This window comes from Cornus florida, unplaced genomic scaffold, assembly GCF_030987335.1.
Source record: "Cornus florida cultivar Cherokee Brave unplaced genomic scaffold, ASM3098733v1 CherokeeBrave_3.0.0_Hap2_Chr03, whole genome shotgun sequence".
Classification (NCBI taxonomy): Eukaryota; Viridiplantae; Streptophyta; class Magnoliopsida; order Cornales; family Cornaceae; genus Cornus; species Cornus florida.
In genome coordinates this window covers 20669343-20691301 of record NW_026775573.1, presented here as the reverse complement: position 1 = coordinate 20691301, position 21959 = coordinate 20669343, and the positions used below count along the sequence as shown (strand labels likewise).

The following is a 21959-nucleotide window of genomic DNA, read 5'->3' as shown; positions in this document are numbered from 1 at the left end:
GTTAAATTTTGAAGTACGATTATTTCTTTCTACAATCAATTTATCTGCATAAGAAACTTTTGACTGAAATTGATATCATTCCTTTCCTGTGTAATGTATTAGTTGCCTTTTGAACCTTTTCATGGGAATTGTGATGTTTTTCTCATAAAAATTTAACTAGAGTACCTAAATGTCAGTTCATTCATTGTTTATTTGTTTTGGATAAAAAACAAAAATAAATGCGATTTCATGCTTCAGAGTGGTTTTTATTTAATCTGTTACACTAACTTTGTTTTTTTAGTTTAGTGAGACGTGACTGACATTTAGAATCGACATATGAAGTCCTTTTTTTTCTGCTTCTATTCCCTGAGTACCAATGGTTTTTGGATCTATGTTTACCCTTCTCATCTCTCTTTCTAACAGGCTGCCATTGAGAAGTTGCATGTACCAGATGAGATAGAAGATTTGTTATAAATTTACTTGAGATGAGAGTACAGAAATACAGAGCATGTTGTAATTTATTCCGCGTCAAACACTCGCCCTGAGGGGACTGGTCTGCCTGGCGGCTTTGACTAATGGTGGAACTGGATGACCTGATCTTTGAGGCTTATCATCATTACTGGTTCTTTTGGGGACACATGATCAACTATGAACAATACAGATAAAGATTGTTCTAAGATGCCTCCTGCAGCTGGTAGATTCTGTGACTGTGGAACTCACAGTTTTGTAGGTATTTCGCATACTAGTAGAGGATCCAATGTAACAATGCGGTTGTAGGCTCCATACTTGTTCTAAGTACTAACAGTCAATAGTGATTCCGAAGAAAAGGCTTGTATCATTAGTCTGCACTGAATTGTTTGTGCTTTCTAATAGTTGCAGTGTTACTTGACCAATTGAACACTCTGACTTATAATTCTTATTTATTTCTATTATTCTTTTCAGATGCAACATGAACTCTATTGTCATTAGCAAATCTGGGCTTTTTGGACTCTGGCACATGGCTAAGGTATTTAAACTCCATCCAGGACTCTCTAATCTAATATAGTTCAGAGAGTCAATTTTATCATTCTAATAAAATATAGAAGAGTAACCCAGCTTTCACACATCCTTTGTTGGTCCTAGCGTAAGAAGCACGAACAGTTTTATGGCGGTGCCGTGTCTGTGTCACACTTCATGGACATTCCTAGACATGTGTTCGACACTTCTTGGCCGTGTCCATAATTATTTATTTTAGACACTTGGCCGACGCATCTTGGACACTCGACCGACACATTCTGGACACTTGACCAACACATCCCACACTTTTCTTATATCAAATAAACACGACAGTGGTGGAAATAACATTATGAACATACATCGATGAACATAATTATAATGACTAGATAGGATAGTAATAATATATATATATATATATATATATTATAAAATTTTCTTTGGATGTTCAAATAGCTTTATCTTCTAACTCGATGTAACTTTAGTATAGAAACTATAAATTAATTAAGGTTCTATAATTGTGTTATTCAGCTTTTTGTCTCCTTTATAGCTGGAAGTTCTCCAAAAATTAGGAAAAGCTGGAGGACTTTGTACCATCCATTCCGGTGTGGTAGGAATCTGTTCAACAGCCCAAGGACTTGGAGCACATCTTTTGTTCTTTTCGGCGTATCCATGTCGTATCGTGTCTGTGTCCTTTGTTCATATCCATGCTTCTTAGGTCCTAGATATGCAAGGTAATAGGACAGAAAGAATGATAGAAGACAGAAATTTTGAGTTTTAACATTATTTTACATTAGGAAACCCTGCCCATTATTTATGCTTGAATGTGAGCTTGAAAAGGATAAATCAAAGATTTTCCTTAGACATGGTTAGAATCATTTCCAGTGACATTGGTAGACCAATTTGTTTGGATGAACCAATAGCCAATTATTATTATTATTATTTATATTTTTCTCCGAAAAAGCAGAAGCCAATTAGCCTATGCTATAGTGTGTTTTGAGGTTTCTTTTGATGATATCCTCTTGTATTTTGAAGAGGGGAAGAAATTTGAAATTAGGTTTAAAATACGCTTTAAAGCACTAAAACTTGTCACAAATGCCAGGTAATTGATCACTCTTGCCGTGAGGAACCCAAACAAGAATTTTGTAAAATAATATTCCAAACAAGGGTGATGTTTTGTTGATAATTCTACTGAAGATTCAAGGGTTAATTCTAATTTTAATATGAGATAAAATGCACATGGGACTGCAAATGAACTATGTTGTTTGCATATAGCTCAGGGTTGGCTCGCTTAAAGCTCATGTTAATATCATTTGCTCGCAAGCTAGCTGATATCAAACTTGTTAATTAAGCTTGTTTAGTAGTCGAGTTGAGTCTGAACAATCCATGACTTCTCTTTATAATCAAAATTTTCCCTTATTCCTGGTCTCAAGCATGTGTTTAAGCTCGAGCACCATAATGAACTTGAATTTGAGCTTGAGATTGGGTAAGGAGCCAGATGAGTCGAACTTGAGCCATCAAGCAGTGTTCGAGCTGAGCTCTAACTTCAAGTTTTGACTTGACTCGAACTCAAGTTTAATTGTTAAGTTCTACCAGCCTAAAGTTCAGCTTAACAAGAAAAGCAAGAAAGAAAGAAAGGATATTAAAGGCAAATGAAATGTACATCGACATCATTAGGGATTCGTGAATGAACTGCATTATGTTTTTTGCCATTGATTTGCAATTGCCAAGAATGATGAATCTGGTGGTGTGCTCTCAGCTTTGAACTCTTCGTTGTACCAATGGGTATCTTCTTATACACCTTTCGACTAGAGGGGTTCTGATAGAAGCCCCATTTTTCACTATAGATTCAGCTTTTGAGATAATTGGTAGTCTAACATGGTACCAAGCCTTGATTCTGGAAGGTCTTGTGTTTTAGTCTCCTATGCATCTGTTTCTTTAGTTTTGGTAATGGGATGTGAGTAGATCTGATTTTGTGCACGGTCGGATCAAAATGCTTGTCATGAGTTCAAGTCTCCAAGTCAATCCCTCTTCTGCCTCTGTATTTGCTTCCATTTTCAATTACAAGGTGAGGATGAATTGATCATAAAGAAGGGTTTGAATTGTGATAGCTTGATATGCGTTGTTGGGTAAGCCTGTAACTTATGGGGCAAAGGTTGACTATACCGTATTAACCCTTTTTTTTTTTCCCTGTTTTTTCCTGAATGCGTATTAAATCTTTGGTTCAGAGAACTTGTTGGGTTCAAAGTCTACCCATCTCGCTGAAGTTCTAACACGTTTCTCCAATATGGTCAAGATCCCCTCAAATGTGAGAGGCTTGCTCTCCTTTTTTTATTTTATTTATTTATTTTTTATTTTTTATTTTTTTATTTTTTTATGCCTGCTGGTTCTTTTTGGCTATAATCTGAGGTTATGTAAAAAGCTTTAACTTGTGTATCTTCTCAGGTTCTCTAAAAAACTTTTGCTAGCATTGTCTTTCGCCTTGCATATTGGTTTGTCAGGGTTTCTCTTTTGGTCTTTGGATTTTTTGTGCATGCAGGGCATGCTTGCAGGCTCTATTAGATTAGGGTTTTGTGTCTTCCAACATAAAGGAGAAATTCTTAGTATATGAATTATGGGATTATTGTACATCTCTCTCTCATTCTGTTAAATATACCCCCTCCGTCCCAAAACAAGTGTCATGTTTTCCTTTTTTGTTCGTCTCAAAATAAGTGTCCACTTTTTTATTTCAAACAATATATTTCACGTCATTCCAGAAATGTCCTTTGAGTTTAAATTTCAAACTTCAATATTTAAAATTTAAAAGGGTAACATAGTAATTTTTTAGGCAAACAATATATGGTCCCACATGTTCCCTTAAAAATTACTACTCTCCATAAGTGACACTTATATTGGGACGGAGGGAGTATTACGAAAAAGAGTAGTGTTACATTTTGTCCGCATCCTCAGGTCTTGTGAGAAGCTTTTACAAGCTTCAAGTTTAGGTGTTTCAGTTTGTATTAGGTGTTGTCTGGTGTTGGTTTTTTTTTAATGATTTTGGATATATTTTCGGGCTTTGATTAGACTACTGTTTTATATATTCTTTTTGGTTATTCGGAGTAATATTTAGGCGTAGTAAGAAAGTTATTCTGTTTGCTTCTTGATAAGAGAGAACTTGAATATCTATTTGCTTCCATGCATGGGGCTGAAAATCAAGTTGAGCACAACGACGACAGTTCAAGCTCAGTCGAATTTCATTTTCAGGGGAGGTTCGAGTAATTTCTTAAACCAGAAGAGAGGTCTCTGTAATTATGACTATAGGAGACGTTCGTGTAATTTAGCCAAAAGAAAAAAGAAAAAATAAAAAAACACATGATTCCCGTGCCACCAATACGAACACCACCACATCATGCATTTTTGTCACTTTTAACAATAACGTAATAATTTTTTTTCCTTGACATTTCTCTCAAGAAATAGACCGTAGAAAGCATGCAAAAAAATATAATTAAAAATAAAACATAGGCATATCCGATCCCCCAAGTGCCATTTTGGTCATGGAATGTGTATTCTATGAAGAATTTTCTGGATTTATATTCAATGGGAGACTAAGGAAACAAGGTGGAACAGTGGTTTATAATAACGAGAAGATGCACTGAAATCTCACTTACAATGGCATGTTGATAGGTCATATAACCGTTCTAAAATTTGAGAATATGTAACAATTTTGGAATGGATGCACTGAATCTTGCAGGAGTGAATTTTTTTTATATGCTATTCTATTTATTATTTTGAAGTGGATTAAAACTTAAAAAAAAAAAAAAAAAAAAAAAAAAATGAGATTGCAGGTTCTGGCACTAACAAAGATTGCATTCATGGATGAAGACACACATAAAATGAAGGACCATTTTATTGAATGAGCAAGTTCATAGATTTTAATTATCACAACCATGTATAATATAATGCCTCATTGAAATCAACTGAGCACATTAGAGATGTAAAAAATAAAAGATCGGACCATCCTATACGAGGACAAATGCTATAAAGTGAGCACACCTCTATTTGAATTTTGAATTGAGCGCAAATGTTCTCGATAATTTTCCTAGACCTTGACCTGAAAAAACCACAGAACAAATATTACTAACACTAACATGAGTAAGGAAAATCATTTATAATATGAAACAATAATATCCATTTATGTAAATTTTATAATTAGGCTAACAGTCTTCACATAATCTTCATGAACAGTGTGTTTTTCATATTGCTCATGTACATACCAATAAGCACCCAGAAATACCTTTTAAAAAAAAAAAAACAAATATCACCAAAATGTTACTGGGCATCAACAACGATAAAAATGACGGATTTGCCATTACATATTTAAAACAATAACAAAAAAAAAAGTTTATTTCACAAAGCCCCCTTAAACTATATCTGCTTCTCATATTGCCCAGGAGGGAGCCATAAATGTGAAATTTCAGAAAAACTAGATCGCCAAATGTATGAAGAATTTGTTCCTTGGAGTACCCTATACGTACAAACTACAAACACTAGATTAGAATTAGATGGTAAGACAGGAAAAAATAAATAAATAAACAGATAATTCTTAATTAAAAGGCTAATATGATGCAAAACATAATAGCACTTGAAAAACACCAAAAGGAATATCTATAACAACGGCAACCAGCGAATGCTATCCAAACAAAAGTATTTTGGTTAGAATTAACATGAACTACTAATTTTTCAAATAATGATGATGATTGGAAGAAAATAAAAAATAGCATTATGAATTTTTATGACTTTTGTTTGTCACAAGCATATTGCCTAACAGGTATTAGGCCTTCCCTCTTTGTTTAATATTGTGAATTTGAGCCTGATTGTGTATCTAACACCATACCAGACTCTTGGCGAGATTCCAAAATGTTCCGGTTTTCCTTTGCCCTTTTCTGTCCTGAAAAGCATTTGAGGGGAAAATATTTAAGACTAACAATCTCACCGTCCAAAACCATTAAATGGTGAATTTCAGGGCTACTTCCATGGAACCAGAGGCGACAAGGCGACCCACTATCCCCTTCACTCTTTGTTCTATCAATGAAAGTGCTTTCCTGCATCGTCAAGAAATGTGTCACACAGAACACATCCTTCAAGTACCACCGGAGATGTAAAGATGTTGGCATTACCATCAATGAAAGTACTTTCCTGCATCGTCATTCGCTGATGATCTATTGCTCCTATGCCATGGAGACATTGCCTCGGTATCCACCCTTAAGTCTGCACTTGATCTCTTCTCGGACTTCTCTGGACTGAATATCAATCCCTTGAAAAGCTCAGTCTTCTTCTCAGGATGGACTACTCAAATGAGATCAAATTGTCCACATTTCTAGGAGTTGACATTGGAACATTACCTATGAAGCACCTCGGAGTCCCTCTCATTATACCATTGCTGCTGTTAACTGGCCTTCGAAAAACCAGCTAGGGGTGGTGTCTTGGAAAATGTCGACCTTCAAAGAACTATACCATTGCTGCTGTATTACAGAACTTTGTTAGTGAAAAGACTCCTGGATTTTATGTTTCAGGTTTGCTAAGGAAAGTGGTCATATGGTCAGTAGCTGTTATGGTCGCATAAGTGTCCTCTCCCCTGTCTGATGCGACAATTTAGTCATTTGTTAAAGTCTGGTGTGTCACACATTCTATAGAATATTTTTGATTTACCCAATTTTTTAGTTTTTTTCTTTTCTTTGATAATCGTGGATGTCCGGGTCAGCTTGCACGCACCTCAACTAATTCCATGAGGCCTTGAAGTTAACGACCAGGCAAGCCTCTAGTGATCCTGAGGAGACTCGAACTGGTGACCATTGGGGAGCAAACCCAATTTTTAAGATTGATTATACAAATCTGCATAGATAGATATGTTATCTCCCAGCTACTTAATGTCATGTTGAATAGCTGTCATTGATTCCTAATTTTTTTTTTTTTTTACTTTATGTGTGGTGATGCTATGCAGGATTCCCATTAATGTTTTAGCTTTGGATGCAAAAATGAACCAAAAGTGCCTAAACAGACCACCATCATCATCATCATTATATACCAAAACAAATTCATTGCATACAAATCGATAGAAATAACAAGGCATGAACATAGAAAAATACAACCTATATACATGAGGAAGTGGTTGGCATCTTGAAACGGCAAAGTGGACAAGAGTGGGATGTGTGAAGCCACCTTGTAATGCAATCTCCATGAAAGAGGTGAGAGCATGGCATGCGAGTGAGGGACTGTTCATCAGAGAACTCTTCCAGACAAATGGCACAGGAGCGATAGAATGTGATCTTCTCCAAGGCGTCGATGGATGATTGAGTTGCAGGTACCAGCTTCAACCCGACATAGTCGTCCACGGACTCCTGTATAGCCCGATCCATTGACCCATTCGTAGCCCGAGCCAAGGCCGCTCGTAGAAACCGAATCAGTGGCAAATCATCGTGAATATTGGACTCAACCTCGTCTAACTCCATAGGATCATCATCAGAGCTTCCATGGACGGACGGCCATGTCTTGATTACTACGTTGCGAATGGCTAGGGATGGCAAATTCCCCATCCCCGCCGGGGTTTATAGCGGGGATGGGGATCCTTTTAGTTAAATGGGGATGGGAATGGAGGCAATTTATCAATTCTTGTCGGGAATTAGGTGTAAAATTATTAATATACTCTTACATATAATAATTTATTATTTTATAAGAAAAAATATGTTTTTTTTAATAAAAAAAAATTACGAGGCCGGGGTTGGGGCGGGGCTGGGTATGAAAATTCTGGCAAAATTTTAAGCGGGAATGGAGGCGGAGATAGGAAATGAAAAATACATCGGGGATGGGGATGGGGATGGGGATGGTGAATCCCCTCCTCACCCCGTCCCGTTGCCATCCCTAAGAGTGGCTATGGGTGTGGCAGTCTCCGGAATGTGACTTCTTTCCCGGTGCATGCGGTGCAAGAAAGAGGATGTCGTCGCACATCCGGTCGTCGGCGGTGACTTCCTTGCGGAAGACGCAATGATTGAAGAATCTGCGTGACAAGTCGTCGAATTCTAGCAGAGAAGCCGGCATAGGGTACCAATATGTGTTGGTAGAGCGATTGAGTTCCACCATATTAGTGTTGTATGTATAATTATGTACAGTTACATTCAAGGAAATCACATCAGATGGTGCGAATGGCAATACCAACCCATCGCAAAGACCGCGCTGTGTGTACCATTCTTGACTCCTTCGATTTACCATCTTCAATCAATACACACACAAATTGCACAAAATTTTTTACTAGCAAGAGAATCGATCGTTCTGGAAAGGGATCGGTGAGTTCTGGAAAGGGATTAGGGTTAGAGGTCTTATACAAAAGGGGCGGTAGTAGGGAGAAGACCCTCGCGAGGAATACGCCATTTTTGAAACGAAGTAACGGTTATATAATTTAATAACCCTATAGGCTGGCTATAGCTGCTTGTGAAGAACGCAATTCTTTTAAACGATTTTAAAAATATTTAAATATCTCGGACGAATTCTTTCTATTATGACAAGGAATATGGTAATTCTTCTTTTTCCTATTATGACAAGAAAAACAGTACTCTTTTTTAGGGTAAATTTCGTTTAATAAAATTATAAAGAAGATTGATATTAAAATATTTTGATAAAGGTGGTTGCTAAACATGGTAAGACTTATATGTCAATTTTTTTCCTTTAATTTTGATTTTATATTTATATATTATTTCATTGACAAATTATAGAATTTGGAAAAACTACACGGATAGGTAGAGTCAGGAGTTTTAAATAACAAAATGGTCTATTTTAAAAGTTTACTTTTCAATTTGATTGAATTTTAAAAAATAATTACAAATGCATCAAGAATTATTTTTAAGGTCCAAAATAAAAATAATTACAAATGCATCAAGAATTATTTTTAAGGTCCAAAATACCCTCATTCCAAAATTTCAAAATATCCTTCAGAATATCACATAATTCCAAAACACCAAAAAAATTAGGAACCCTACTTTGTTCTAGCCAATCTCAGTATTGGTGGGGTTTTTATTTTGTTATTTTTTATGGATTGCCAGTTTCAAGTATTGCTCGTTAGGACTTCTTATGTCAGGATATGGATCAAATAATAAAAACTGGCTGAAAGTATACCCAAAACGTTCTTGGGATTTGCCAAGCTAGTCTCATGCTAAGCTTTCCAGTGGGAAAAAATCACCCAACTAAATAGAAAATCAGTAACTCAGAGGATCTTTACTTTATTATCCCAACTTCGCCCAGGGAAAAGGTAGCATAATAGTATGTGGTTTTTGTGCTCGAAAAAAGCGTTGTGCATGAGAGAAAAAAATGTATATATATATAAAAAATCTAATCCATTGCAACAACTATTTTGGTCAATTCATAATGACCAAACAGTGATTAAGGAGTCTCTTCTAAAATTAGATTGTTAAGATCGAACGAGTTGTTAAAAAATTATCCATTGTTCTCTTTTTTCCTAGTAATTGGAATACTTTTCTCTAAAACGAAAAGAGCTGCAAGGGAATGATTTCAACATTATTTTCCTCCTGTGTTCTTACTTTTTAGCAAAATAGTTTAGGTTTCTTTTGACAAGTTTATATATATATATATATAATATTGTGAATTTGGTCTTAGAATAGATTATACATCAAATCACTTTGAATAGATAACTTGGGATAACTTTCTTTGATAATATATATATATATCTATATCCCTTATAAAAGAAGATTCTATTCTATTATTTATATATATTTTAATTTCATTTTACATCAATTAAAAGAAAGAGTTAATACCTTTTTATTTCATTTTACATCAATTAAAAGAGAGAGTTAATAATACCCTTTTTAAACTAATAAATTATATTATCTAAAATTTTCTTCCTAAAGATGCACTGTTTCGTTTATTAGAGGACACAAATGTTAAAGAAACAAAAGTTAATGAGGCACTGAAAGGACATGCCTAATTTTTAAAAATCATGCTTATTTAATTTTTCGTTTTCAATTTATATCGTAATATTTATATAGTTTTTAAAATAATTATTTTTCCAAAAAGGTATTAACATGACTATTTTGAAAAGTTATAATTTTTAATATATAAACTTTTCTTATTTCCAAAAAGTTGTATCTTTGAACCTTTTATTATTATTATTTTTAAACACTAGCATAACTCTTTTTATATATATATCTATATATATATATATATATATATATATATATATATAGATATAGATATATTAATACTTAATAGTTAGTTGACGATTAAATATATATTTTTTATTTATTTTGTTTTTTTCTTCTCTCAATAAACCACAAAAAGACATTTTATATATATAATAACACATAAAAGATGTTGGAGACAATTTTGTTTTACCTCACTATTTTGAAAAGTACGTTAACGTATATTTTTTATAATTTTTTCTGTGTCCAAAGAGTTATATCCAAATTAAAATACACATTCCATTAGAATTCCTTTTAGTTTTCTTAACATCACAAAATGGGTGTGTCCATCTTTCTAGCTATCACCTATCTATGCAAATTGAAATATATGGTTGAAGGAAAATTTTCTACATTTTTTTTTATCAGCAATCATATATAAACTCTCTATATCTCTCCAAAGTTTCATTTTTTATTTTCTATATTATTATTATTATTATTATTATTATTATTATTATTATTTTGCAACCAAGGGAACTTTATAATCCAATTAACTATATTGTACTAAATAAAATTTGATTAACTCTGGAATCATATTATATATATCCATTTCGTTCTAGGCTAAAATATTTAGTAATTATTTTACTCATTTAGTTTGAAATTATTATATTTTGCTTTTTGTTTCATTTTTTATTTATTTATTTTTTAATAAAAAATATATATATATCATTTATTATATATATACATTTTTTTAAATAGTTTTGTATTACTTTATTAAACTAAATTTTAAATTATTTAGAATTTAATTCCTAAACCCACGTCGTTCTTATTGCAAAGCGCCTATAAGTGTTCAAGGTCGCAGGGAACTTGTTCCAACTCCTTATTCCCGAGAACAGTATTCATCTGCGTATCCTTAATGGTTGTCCATGACTTTTTGATGGGCATTTGGTGGTGTTTAAGGAGTGGGAGGAGGGATTGCTGCGTTCTGAGGCACCGTCTCAGGTCTTTCCTTGCTGGATCCAGATCCTGGATGTGCACGCTAATCTTCTGTCTAAGAAGGTAGGGCAAAGAATTACAAACCCATTAGGTCGTTGTTTAAAGGTGGAGTTGAGGGATAAGGTTCTTGGTGACAGGACTGTACACACAAATTTTGTAATCTATAAATAAGAAACAAAATTGGGACAAATAGATTTTTATTAATTTATAAAAAATTAGAGTGCAATCCTTTGTAATATTCTTTACAAAGAATAAGGTCCTCTGATTCGATCTCATTTTCTTTGTTGGTTGGATCCAAGGGCTGCATGAGCTTGATCTTGAATCATCGTGGAATTTGGATGAAGAACGACAATATTTGATATGCTTTTTGTTGATCACCGTGGAATTTGGATGAAAAACGGCACGATTTGATGTGCTTGTTGTTCTTCATCTTCATAGAGGATTTGTTGAATTTGGTGAAGAACGGCACGATTTGATGTGCTTGTTGTTCTTCGTCTTCAGAGAAGATTTGTTGAATTTGGTGAAGAATGGCACTATTTTGTTCTTCGTATTCAGAGAGGATTTGTTGAATTTGGTGAAGAACGGCACGATTTTGGATGTGCTTGGTGTTCTTTTCCTTCAGGTTTGCACTCTGGATTTCCGATTCTCTCAATTTCTGGACCTTTTAGATTTCTGAGTCTCTGGATTTCTTGACTATGAATTTGTGTCCCTTCCTTCTTCCTTCAGGCGTCTATTTATAGGCTTCTTGGATCCATAGAATGATGACACGTGTAATAGTTATGCTTATATATATGTATATGTATATATATTAAAGTTAAGATTTTTTTCAAAAGTAGGTGGGCCCCACCGATAACTTAAAAACATGACTGAAGTCCATAAGGCCATTATGCAGACATATATTTTTCTCTCTCTCTCTGCTTCCGGCCTTCTCTCGGCATCTCTTTTCTTTTTCTCTTTTTGTAATTTTAAGCTTTGATCTCATCTTCACCAATTGGATTTTGGTAGAACATTGTGAAGCAAAGTTGTTGAGCTCGTCGAGCCCGTTAATTTGATAGGAGCCAATCATCACTTGGTGCACTATAGGGAGTTCAAAATTCTAGGGTTCTTGGGCTTGGATTTGGGGATTTTGGGAGTTTTCACTTCCATTGAGGTAGGGGTGTTCTAATCTACAATTTCTTAGTTTTTTTGTGAATTTTTCCCCTTAAATTTGATCCTATGCATGCTAATTTTGATTATCTAGTTTGTGGTTGAAGTATGTTTAATTAAAATGCTAAATGTGTTCCATGTGTTATTTGAATTCATATATATGACTAGATTTATTACGGTGATTGAGCATATTTGGTGTTGACATATTGTATGTCCTAAGATTATGTATTTTTATATATCTATTTATTGCTTTGAAAGAAAATGATGCTATGGTCAATAAATAAATAAAAGAAATGATTGCTTAGAAATTTCTATTAAATTGTGATAATGATGTAAATGAAATGTGTGAGAGCCTATGGTTGAATTGATAAATCGAAACATGCACATTCATGCATTCATTGGGAAAGAAAAAAAAAAAAATATATATATATATATATATATATATATATATATATTTTTTTTTTTTTGAACAAACGAAATTATTTTAGGGAAAATATTTTTTAAAGGAGTTTGCGAAAACCGGACTCCTAGGAGGCGCCTAGTGGTCCGTGGTGTTAGTGTAGTCTAGAAGGGAGCATGGTTGAGCTAACTAGGCCGGATGCGACGCCTTAGAGGTGCCTTGTGGTCGTGGATAGTTAGTCAACCCTCCATTCGTGACGCCTTGGAGGTGCCTTGGGTCGGATTACACTAACGGTTTTGGAAGTTGAAACGGAAATGTTTTGGAAAATGGGGAGTAACATTTGCATATTACACTTCATGACATTGTGGTTAACTTGTGATTGGGTGGTATTTGCTACATACTTGTTATTGTATTTGAGAGTGTGTGTTTCCTTATAGCATGATCCCTTTCACTTTTTATCTATTCATTGTATGGATTCACGGGGATATAAGAGTGTGTCTTAGACACTTCCTACTGAGTTTATGCTCACCCCATTATTTCTAACATTTTTCAGGACATGGAAAAGAGGTGGCGGACGACGATCCACCACGATTTTAGACGAGCACGGAGACCTATTTCATTTTTTTTGCTATTTTTTGTATTAAAACTCTCTAATATTTTGTAAATGTAATATTAACTAACTCGTAAAACTTTAGTTTAATTAGTATAATGTTGTAAGCCATGGACTTTTAAATTCTAACTACGCTTTTCGGACTGTAACTTGATGTAACCAAAGTATGTTCCTTGTTGGATGAGATGGAGGAATAGGATTTTGTATGTATGTAGTTACTTTGGAGATGTGATATAATATATGTATATTGCGTTGGGACAGAATATGTGTGATACCCCTCGATTCTAGAGCCACGGGTGATCAAGTCCGAGCACAGATCCGAGGGATATCAGACAATTAATATATAAACAAGCAAGAATAAAACTGAATTAATAATAAAATAATGATACGCTGAAAAGAATTCTAATTGTAAAACCTCCAAAATAAAAGTTTTAATATAAATAAACTTTCCAATCTATACAACTCGGGAATCCATCTAGTGGACCCCTAATATTTCCAACTGGTAAAACATTTACAGAATTAAAATCCAAAACCAAAATAAGAAAGAAAATCCTATGTAGTCGGAAGAGTGAGTGACTGTATCTGCATCCCCACGATCAAACCCTAAACCTGGTACTCACGAACACCTGAAAAATAAAGGTGGGTCAGGCCCACATGCAAGTTCCATCCTACTACAATCCGTACATAAACCCGATACGCAGATACATCCTAGATAGCTCGACAATATCTACAATAGTCCATAGATATATATATACACACTATAGGATGCTCACTAGCCTATAACATAGTTCAGCCTGGGTAGAAGGTGACATATAAAATACGCTTTTCAGCGGCCAAGTACCTAGACCCACCAGGGAACATTAGCTATATCTAGCTACTCAACCTTTGCAATATACGCACCCTAACCGTGATCAGGAGACTCAAGCTCGTATCACAGTACCATAAATATATATATAAATTCCTTCCTAATGCCGAAAGATAAAACAAGCATCCATTATGTCGTTCAACTGTTTTAGTTGACAGGACATGTATCCATGTAGGAGTTAACTATTTTAGTTAATCCATTCCGTATGTAAGAAGGGGTAGGACTTAGCTTTTTGATCTAATCCATCCCTGATATGTCACCGTCCCATACCGGTACATATAATGCAAATGATCCATAAACGATGCACATTCATTAGAACATCAAATAAATCCAGAAACCAGCACAATAGAAAGCAGATATTATTAAGATCCTATTATGCATCCAGTATATGATTATAATCATTAATCCTCCAAATAAATTGTTAAAGTATTGATAAACAATTTATATTATCCACATCCATACAATTGATAAAACAGAAGTTAAACAGTTCATCAATTAACATCCATAACCTGTTATAATGATCAGTCAGAAATATGAACTAAATACATTATACTAGATATCCCAAACCATCCTCTCATACCATATTATTTAAATTGCCAAAACAAAGACAAGTAATGAAATCCTCCATAAATCCTTAACAGCATAAAAGTTAGCATTTACACCACATGACGTCCCTTTGATCCTCCACTCAAAACCTGTGCCTGATATAATATGACACTCTGAATTCCAAATTGCTCATTATATGAAACCCCAACTGTATTCCCATACTAGTCCATTTAGTTCGCTAAACCAAAACTAGCAACTAAAATTCCTACCACTCCTGACAGCATACCATTTAATATCTAAGTTAATACTGTCTATGCCCATATCTTACACCGAACTTTCTGGCCTCCATTAAAGTATATAAATAATTTATATAACATCCCAAAAGTAATTCGATACCAGTCAGTTTAAGTTATTAAAACAAACTTATTAACTTAAACATTCATCCTTCCTTGACAGCATGCCTATTCCATGTTTTTGTTTCCTGATGCCCCTTAAGATTAGCATCCTAGCTTAAACCAACTATTTAAGGGTCTTAATAGGTTAATTTTAACATATTTGAAACCCCCTTTAATTTTCAGTATTTGCATTTAACCCCAGAACTCCGAAAAAATTACAGAAAACACCCCGTAGGGGTTTTTTTCCCACGGGAGCCGGCTCCCCTTTATTGGAGCCGGCTCCTAGGCTTCTAGAGCCGGCTCTCCCTCATGGAGAGCCGGCTCTCTCTTCATGGGAGCCGGCTCCCACCATTTAGGAGCCGGCTCTCACCCCTGAGAGCCCCTCTGCATCGTCTCTACTTCGTCCGATGATTTTTCTGCGTTTCCGGCGAAGTCCGACGTTCCTGTCCTAAGTATTTTAACATTCCTAAGGTTCAATTTAAATTCTTAAAGCCCTAGAAACTTCTCACCATCCAGCATGCATTAATTGACAAAAATCTAAAACAAAACAAAACCGTATCCACAAACGCCAATCATAGTTAACTGAATGTATGAACAATCTAAAGTCTGATTACATGTGTCAAAATTCCATTATAAAGGTTAACTAACTTCCTAACCATCCTAACAACACCTCACATTGCATTATGAATTAATTTACAGAGATTTAATACATAATCTAACAATTTATGCAAGGGAAGCCATCTGCAGTTAGTATACGGTTAACCAAATTTCAGACTAAACTAATATGCATAAAATTTGTTTTAAAAGTTTTAATTAAATTCCTGGAGTCTATTTAGAATGCACAGAACACAAGTTTACAGGAAGGAGAGAATGAAACTTGCCTTTAGATTTCGTTTTGAAACCTTACAGCCGCATCGTCTCTAAGTTTCAGAATTCTCTTATACTGCTCCCACCTCTGACCATTGTTCCATTCCTCTGTTCTTCCTCCTTAGCTTCATAGATTAATACTACGTGAATAATGTTTTATTTTAACCCTTGCAGACTACACAAGAATATACACATTGAAGTGTATACAACCCTCTCTATGTATCTCTGTTTTTCCTCTTAAATTACCCCTACGTGAATAGGGTTTTCTCCCAAAAACCCTTGCAGCATATATTGTTATATATATATAGACTCCTCTGAAACCCAAATCCCAAATCCAGTAATCCTAACCCTAAGTCCAGCCCAACTACAAGTCGGCTACCTAATTACTTAATCATAACACCCTAAACCTAATTAAGGAAAATAAATAAATAATTAATTTAAAATACCAATTCAATTAAACAATTAATTTAAAACCAATAAACAAGTAAAATAAATCAATTAATCTAAAACAAATAATTCACACTTAATCAATTAAACAAACCAATCCACTATATAACAATTAAATTAAATACACACAAAATAATAATAAATCAACTAATTTAACGAAATAACAAATAAGTCCAATAATTTAAATAAAAATGAAAAACAAACCAAAATATTCCCATTTTATCCTTTTGAAAACTAGGGGTATTACAATATGTTAGATTTAAGGCCCAGTGAGGCCATTGTATTTATTTTTTTTGTATTTCAACAGGTTGTTTAGAGACATTTTCTGCGGAGGTCATGCCGAATTTTTTATAGATTTATATTATTATTTTGGTATCCTTTTGGGTCGTTACAAATTTGGTATCAGAGCAATGGTTCGAATACCATTAGGACGACGGGTAGAGGCCTACCTAGGATTGCATGGGGAGTTGAGTTATTTGCTTACTTGCTTAATTGTTTACGTGATGGCATACTTATATGCTTATGTGTTAAGGTGCTTAATTATTTGAATTACATGCTTATTTGTTTAACTGCTTATATGATTACGTGCTAAGTGTTTAATGTTATTGTATATGATTAGCATGATCATGTTTATCATTAGTTGGGTATTCTGGGACTATGAAAGGTGCTTATGTGTTTCCATTCTTGTCAAGTCATTCGTGTGAGGACTTCGTTCTCGTGCGTATTTTAGTGCCATCGTTTTTGATCTGTTTCCTTTTTCTTATAGCGTCATGGCAACACGAAGGGATCCCGGGGAAAGTTCTAGCTCCAATCCCGTGGAAAGGGATCAGGAGCAAGTTGAGGAAGATATCTTGCTGCGTGATTTGGTCCCACCAAGAGGGGGACAAGCGAGGGGGACTGTTGATCCACCTTTTCAGATGAATAGGGAACAAATTAGGTTAGCCATTCAAGAGGCTATTTTTGATGCATATCGACCGACAGGTGCGTCATCATTACAGTTTGTGCCACCACCGGCTCCACCACCACCACCTCCGAAGACAAATGAGCTAGATGATACTCTTTCTCACATTGCCAGGTTCGTGAAGTTGATGCCAACCTTGTTTGAGGGTGGTTCAGATCCGCTTGTTGCGGACGGTTTCCTGGATAGGGTGGAGAAGCATATTAATGCCATGAATTTGGCAACGGACAAGTTGAAGATCACATTGGCGACTTACAATTTTGTAGGCGATGCTGAGATTTGGTGGAAGACCGTTTCTCACATCCATAATCTGGATACTATGACATATGCTACATTCAAGAAGTTGTATTATGAGAAGTACTTTCCAGCGCCTAAGCGGAGGGAACTAAAGAAGGAGTTTGATGGGTTAAAGTAAGGAAGTATGACAGTTACAGAGTATGAAAATAAGTTTACATCACTTTTGAGGTTTGCATCGGGAATTGCTAATGATGAAGAAGGAAAGATAGAGAAATTTGTTGATGGCCTTGATCTTACCATTAGGCCAATTATAGCTACTTCAGAACCGACAGAGTATGCAAAAGCAGTGCGAAAGGCTTTAGTGGTTAAGGCTGAGAGTAAGGACAACAAGGCTATCAAGGAGTCCTACAAGCATAACAGGGGTATGAGTACTTTCTCTGAAGGTCAATCAAGTAAGAAGCAGAAGCATGAGCAGTCAGGGTTCAGGGGACAGCAGCCAGTTAGATTTGCACCTACAGCTTCTGTGTCCATGGGGTCTTCTAGACCAAATGTTACTTGTTTAAGATGCGGGCAGTTGGGACATTACAAGTCCCAATGCACTCAGACACAGGTAGCTCGGATGATTTGTTTCAAGTGTGGGCAGCCAGGGCATCACAAGTCCCAGTGTATTCAGATTTAGGTGGCGTCTGGTGGATGTTTCGGGTATGGCCAACAGGGCCATATGGTGAAAGAATGTCCACAGCGGGGCAGTGGTTTGGGCAGAGGTGGAGGTTCACAGCAGAGGCAGATGCAGTCTGCCACAGTTCAGTCAGGGTTTCGACCACCACCACCACCTCAGCTGTCTCAGCCAGCTATGTCAGCCCAGAGTTCTTGACTTGGTAGGGGAGCTTCTTCGAGTGCACCTACTCAGCAGTCTGGCTATCAGGCAGGCAGTTCCCAGGGGCAGAGGACCCAGGGTCGCGTGTTTGCACTCACTCCAGTCGAGTCACCATCCAGTCCTTCAGTTGTTAGGGGTATGTTTCTTGTGTCCCATTCTTGGGCTCGTGTATTATTTGATTCTGGTGCTTCTTATTCATTCATTGCTTCATCATTTGCATGGGCATTGGGTTTAGAGGTCAGTCAGTTGGACAGACCGCTTTGTGTTGACACGCCTATCGGGGGTTCAGTTGCTCTTAGTAGAGTTTGTAGGAGTTATTCCATCACAATTGCCGGACGTGTTCTTGAGTTCAATCTCATCCTTCTCGAGATGACGGGATTTGATGTCATTCTTGGGATGGACTGGTTGTCATCCTTCAGAGCTGTCATTGATTGTTTCAGGGGTAAAGTTTCAGTGTGTACCCCGGATGGGGATTGTTTCTGTTTTGTGGGAGATCGGTGTGATCCTCTCACTCATTCATTTTATGGTGTTAGGGGTCGAGATCGGCAGACATTCTTCTTGGCTAGTCTTTTCGCCGATGATGACGTTGAGTTTTATGGGGTTGATTATCTAGCAGTTGTGCGTGATTTTCTGGATGTGTTTCCGGAGGACTTGACTGAGTTGCCTCCACACCGAGAGGTGGAATTTGCTATTGATTTGATGCTTGGTACCGCACCAATCTCTATGGCACCGTATCGTATGGCATCGATTGAATTAGAAGAATTGAAGAAGCAACTTGATGATTTGAGGATGAAAGGCTTTATCCGACCGAGTGTGTCACCGTGGGGTGCACCGGTCTTGTTCGCTAAGAAGAAAGATGGTTCTTTGAGGTTGTGCATTGATTACTGAAAGTTGAATCATGCCACCATCAAGAACAAGTATCCTTTACCAAGGATAGATGATTTATTTGATCAGTTGAGGGGAGCCAATTGTTCTTCGAAGATTGACTTGAGGCCAGGCTATTATCAGTTACGGGTTAGAGAGGAGGATATTCCAAAGACCGCGTTTCGTACGCAGTATGGACATTACGAGTTTCTTATTATGCCTTTTGGTTTAACCAATGCGCCGGCGACATTCATGGATTTAATGAACCGTGTCTTCCACGATTACTTGGATCAGTTTGTGGTAGTTTTTGTGGATGATATTCTTGTGTATTCACGGACTCGAGAAGAGCACGAGGTCTATTTGGGTATAGTGTTGCAGATTTTACGGGAGCACCGTTTGTACGTCAAGTATGAAAAGTGTGAGTTTTGGCTACAAGAGGTGAAATTTTTGGGACATGTTGTCTCGGAAGGTGGGGTTTCAGTTGATCCTTCAAAAATAGAGGCAGAGCAACCCAAGAATGTCTTTGAGATCCGGAGTTTCCTTGGCCTAGCGGGTTATTATCGGAGATTTGTGAAGGATTTTTCCCGTTTGGCAGCTCGTATGACCAGATTGACCAGGAAAGGGATCAAGTTTGCATGGAATGAGGCCTGTGAGTCATCCTTTCAAGAGTTGAAAACAAGGTTGACTACGGCTCCGGTGTTGGTGATACCTGAGCGTGGCTTGGGTTATGTGATCTATTGTGATGCCTCACGTGATGGTTTGGGTTGTGTACTGATGCAAGATGATAGAGTAGTGACTTATGGGTCTCGACAGTTGAAGACTCACGAGCTTAACTACCCTACTCATGACTTAGAGTTAGCGGCAGTTGTATTTGCTTTGAAGTGTTGGAGACACTATTTATATGGTGAGAGATTTGAGGTGTTCTAGGACCACAAGAGTCTCAAGTACCTTTTCTCCCAAAAGGACTTGAACAACAGATAGAGGCGATGGGTTGAATTCTTAGAAGACTATAACTTTGATTTGCAGTATCGTCCTGGCAAGGCAAATGTGGTAGCTGATGCTTTAAGCCGGAAATCTCGTGAGACTTTGGCTAGTTTAGCCATCTGGAAATGGAAAATGCTGAAAAATTTGGCTGAAATGGGATTGTATTGTTTTGATGATGATGACGATGGCAGTGAGTCAGCATTCTTGTTTAGTCTCGTGGCTCAACCCACTCTTGTTAGATGGGTGATTGAGTCACTGAGATAGGATTCAGATTTGGATGCCATTTACACTTTGATCTCCAGTGGCGAGATCGTGAAGGATTGGACCTTACATGCAGATGGAGGTCTACGGTTTAGGGGTTTGTTGGTTGTTCCTACAGTTTGTCGTGAGGACGTCTTACAGGAGTTTCATACTTCCCGCTTTGCAGTTTATCCGGGTGGTACCAAAATGTATCACAATCTAAGACGTCAGTATTGGTGGAGTGGAATGAAGAAGGATATTGCACAATTTGTGGCTAAGTGCCTTACCTGTCAGCAGGTGAAGGCCGAGCACCAGAGACTAGCTGGTTTATTGCAACCATTGCCGGTAGCGCAGTGGAAATGGGAGGAGATTGCCATGGATTTTGTGACAGGTCTTCCTAGGTCACGGAGGGGAAATGAAGCCGTATGGGTCATTATTGATAGGTTGACCAAGACTGCTCACTTTTTGCCTATTAAGGCAACAAATGATGCAGAGGCACTTGGTGTACTTTATGTGAAGGAGATTGTGAGATTGCACGGAGTTCCAGTGACTATTGTGTCGGATAGAGATGCCAAGTTCACCTCGAAGTTCTGGGAAGGACTTCAAGCAGCGTTTAGCTCAGCGTTGCACCTTAGCACGACATTCCATCCACAGACGGACGGCCAGTCGGAGTGTACTATCCAGATCTTGGAGGATATGCTTCGGGCCTGTGTACTTGACTTGGGTGGTAGTTGGGAGGATCACCTTCCACTTATTGAGTTTGCCTACAACAATAGTTATCAGGCAAGTATTCAGATGGCTTCATTTGAGGCGTTGTATGGTAGACCTTTTAGGTCTCCTGTCTGTTGGACTGAGGTGGGCGAGACAGTCGCCTTAGGACCCGACATTGTACTCGAGACTACCGAGAAAATTAAGTTAATTAGACAGAGGCTGCTCACGGCTCAGAGCAGACAGAAGAGCTATGCAGATAGGCGGAGGCGACCGTTATCTTTTGAGGTGGGAGATCACGTTTTTCTTCGGGTTTCTCCACGGAAAGGGTTAATGAGGTTCGAAAAGAGTGGCAAGTTGTCGCCACGATTCATTGGGCCTTTTGAGATCTTAGACCGTGTAGGAGAGGTTGCCTACAGATTTGCTTTGCCACCGCAGATGGACAAAGTTCATAATGTCTTTCATGTATCAATGCTACGGAAGTACGAGCCGGATCCGTCTCACATTTTGAGTTGGGTTGATGTAGACATTGATGAGGATATTTCTTACGAGGAGGGACCAGTTCAGATCCTTGACACATAGCAGAAGGTGTTGAGGAAAAAGACGATACCATTGGTAAAGGTTCTTTGGAGGCATCATGGAGTTGAGGAGGCTACTTGGGAGCTTGAACAGGAGGTTCGCTCCAA

The 21959-nt window shown here is 36.9% G+C and overlaps 3 protein-coding genes across 6 annotated transcripts in view; 2 read left to right on the top strand and 1 right to left on the bottom strand.

The window, feature by feature from the left end:
- LOC132299858 (cell division cycle protein 27 homolog B) overlaps positions 1–6111 on the top strand; it is a 29876-nt gene extending 23765 nt beyond the window's left edge. For 2 of the 4 annotated variants that reach the window (XM_059796724.1, XM_059796725.1), the window contains one exon: positions 403–911. In XM_059796724.1, coding sequence (XP_059652707.1) covers positions 403–453 — 51 coding nt within the window. In that variant the 3' untranslated portion in view covers positions 454–911. The other 2 variants (XR_009480210.1, XR_009480209.1) reach the window with 2 other exon arrangements.
- Positions 5051–7544, bottom strand: LOC132301241 (putative RING-H2 finger protein ATL49). The gene is made up of 6 exons (XM_059798513.1): positions 7109–7544; positions 6144–6297; positions 5981–6053; positions 5846–5899; positions 5171–5245; positions 5051–5062 (listed from the first exon to the last, which is right to left on the bottom strand). Exons 1-6 carry the CDS (start codon positions 7542–7544, stop codon positions 5051–5053), a joined length of 804 nt encoding a protein of 267 aa, XP_059654496.1.
- Positions 7545–17784: 10240 nt separating this feature from the next.
- On the top strand, positions 17785–20866 carry LOC132301240 (uncharacterized). The gene is made up of 4 exons (XM_059798512.1): positions 17785–18210; positions 18316–18440; positions 18483–19115; positions 20863–20866. The coding sequence occupies exons 1-4, from the start codon at positions 17785–17787 to the stop codon at positions 20864–20866; spliced, it is 1188 nt and encodes a 395-aa protein (XP_059654495.1).
- The last annotated feature ends 1093 nt before the right edge of the window (positions 20867–21959 follow it).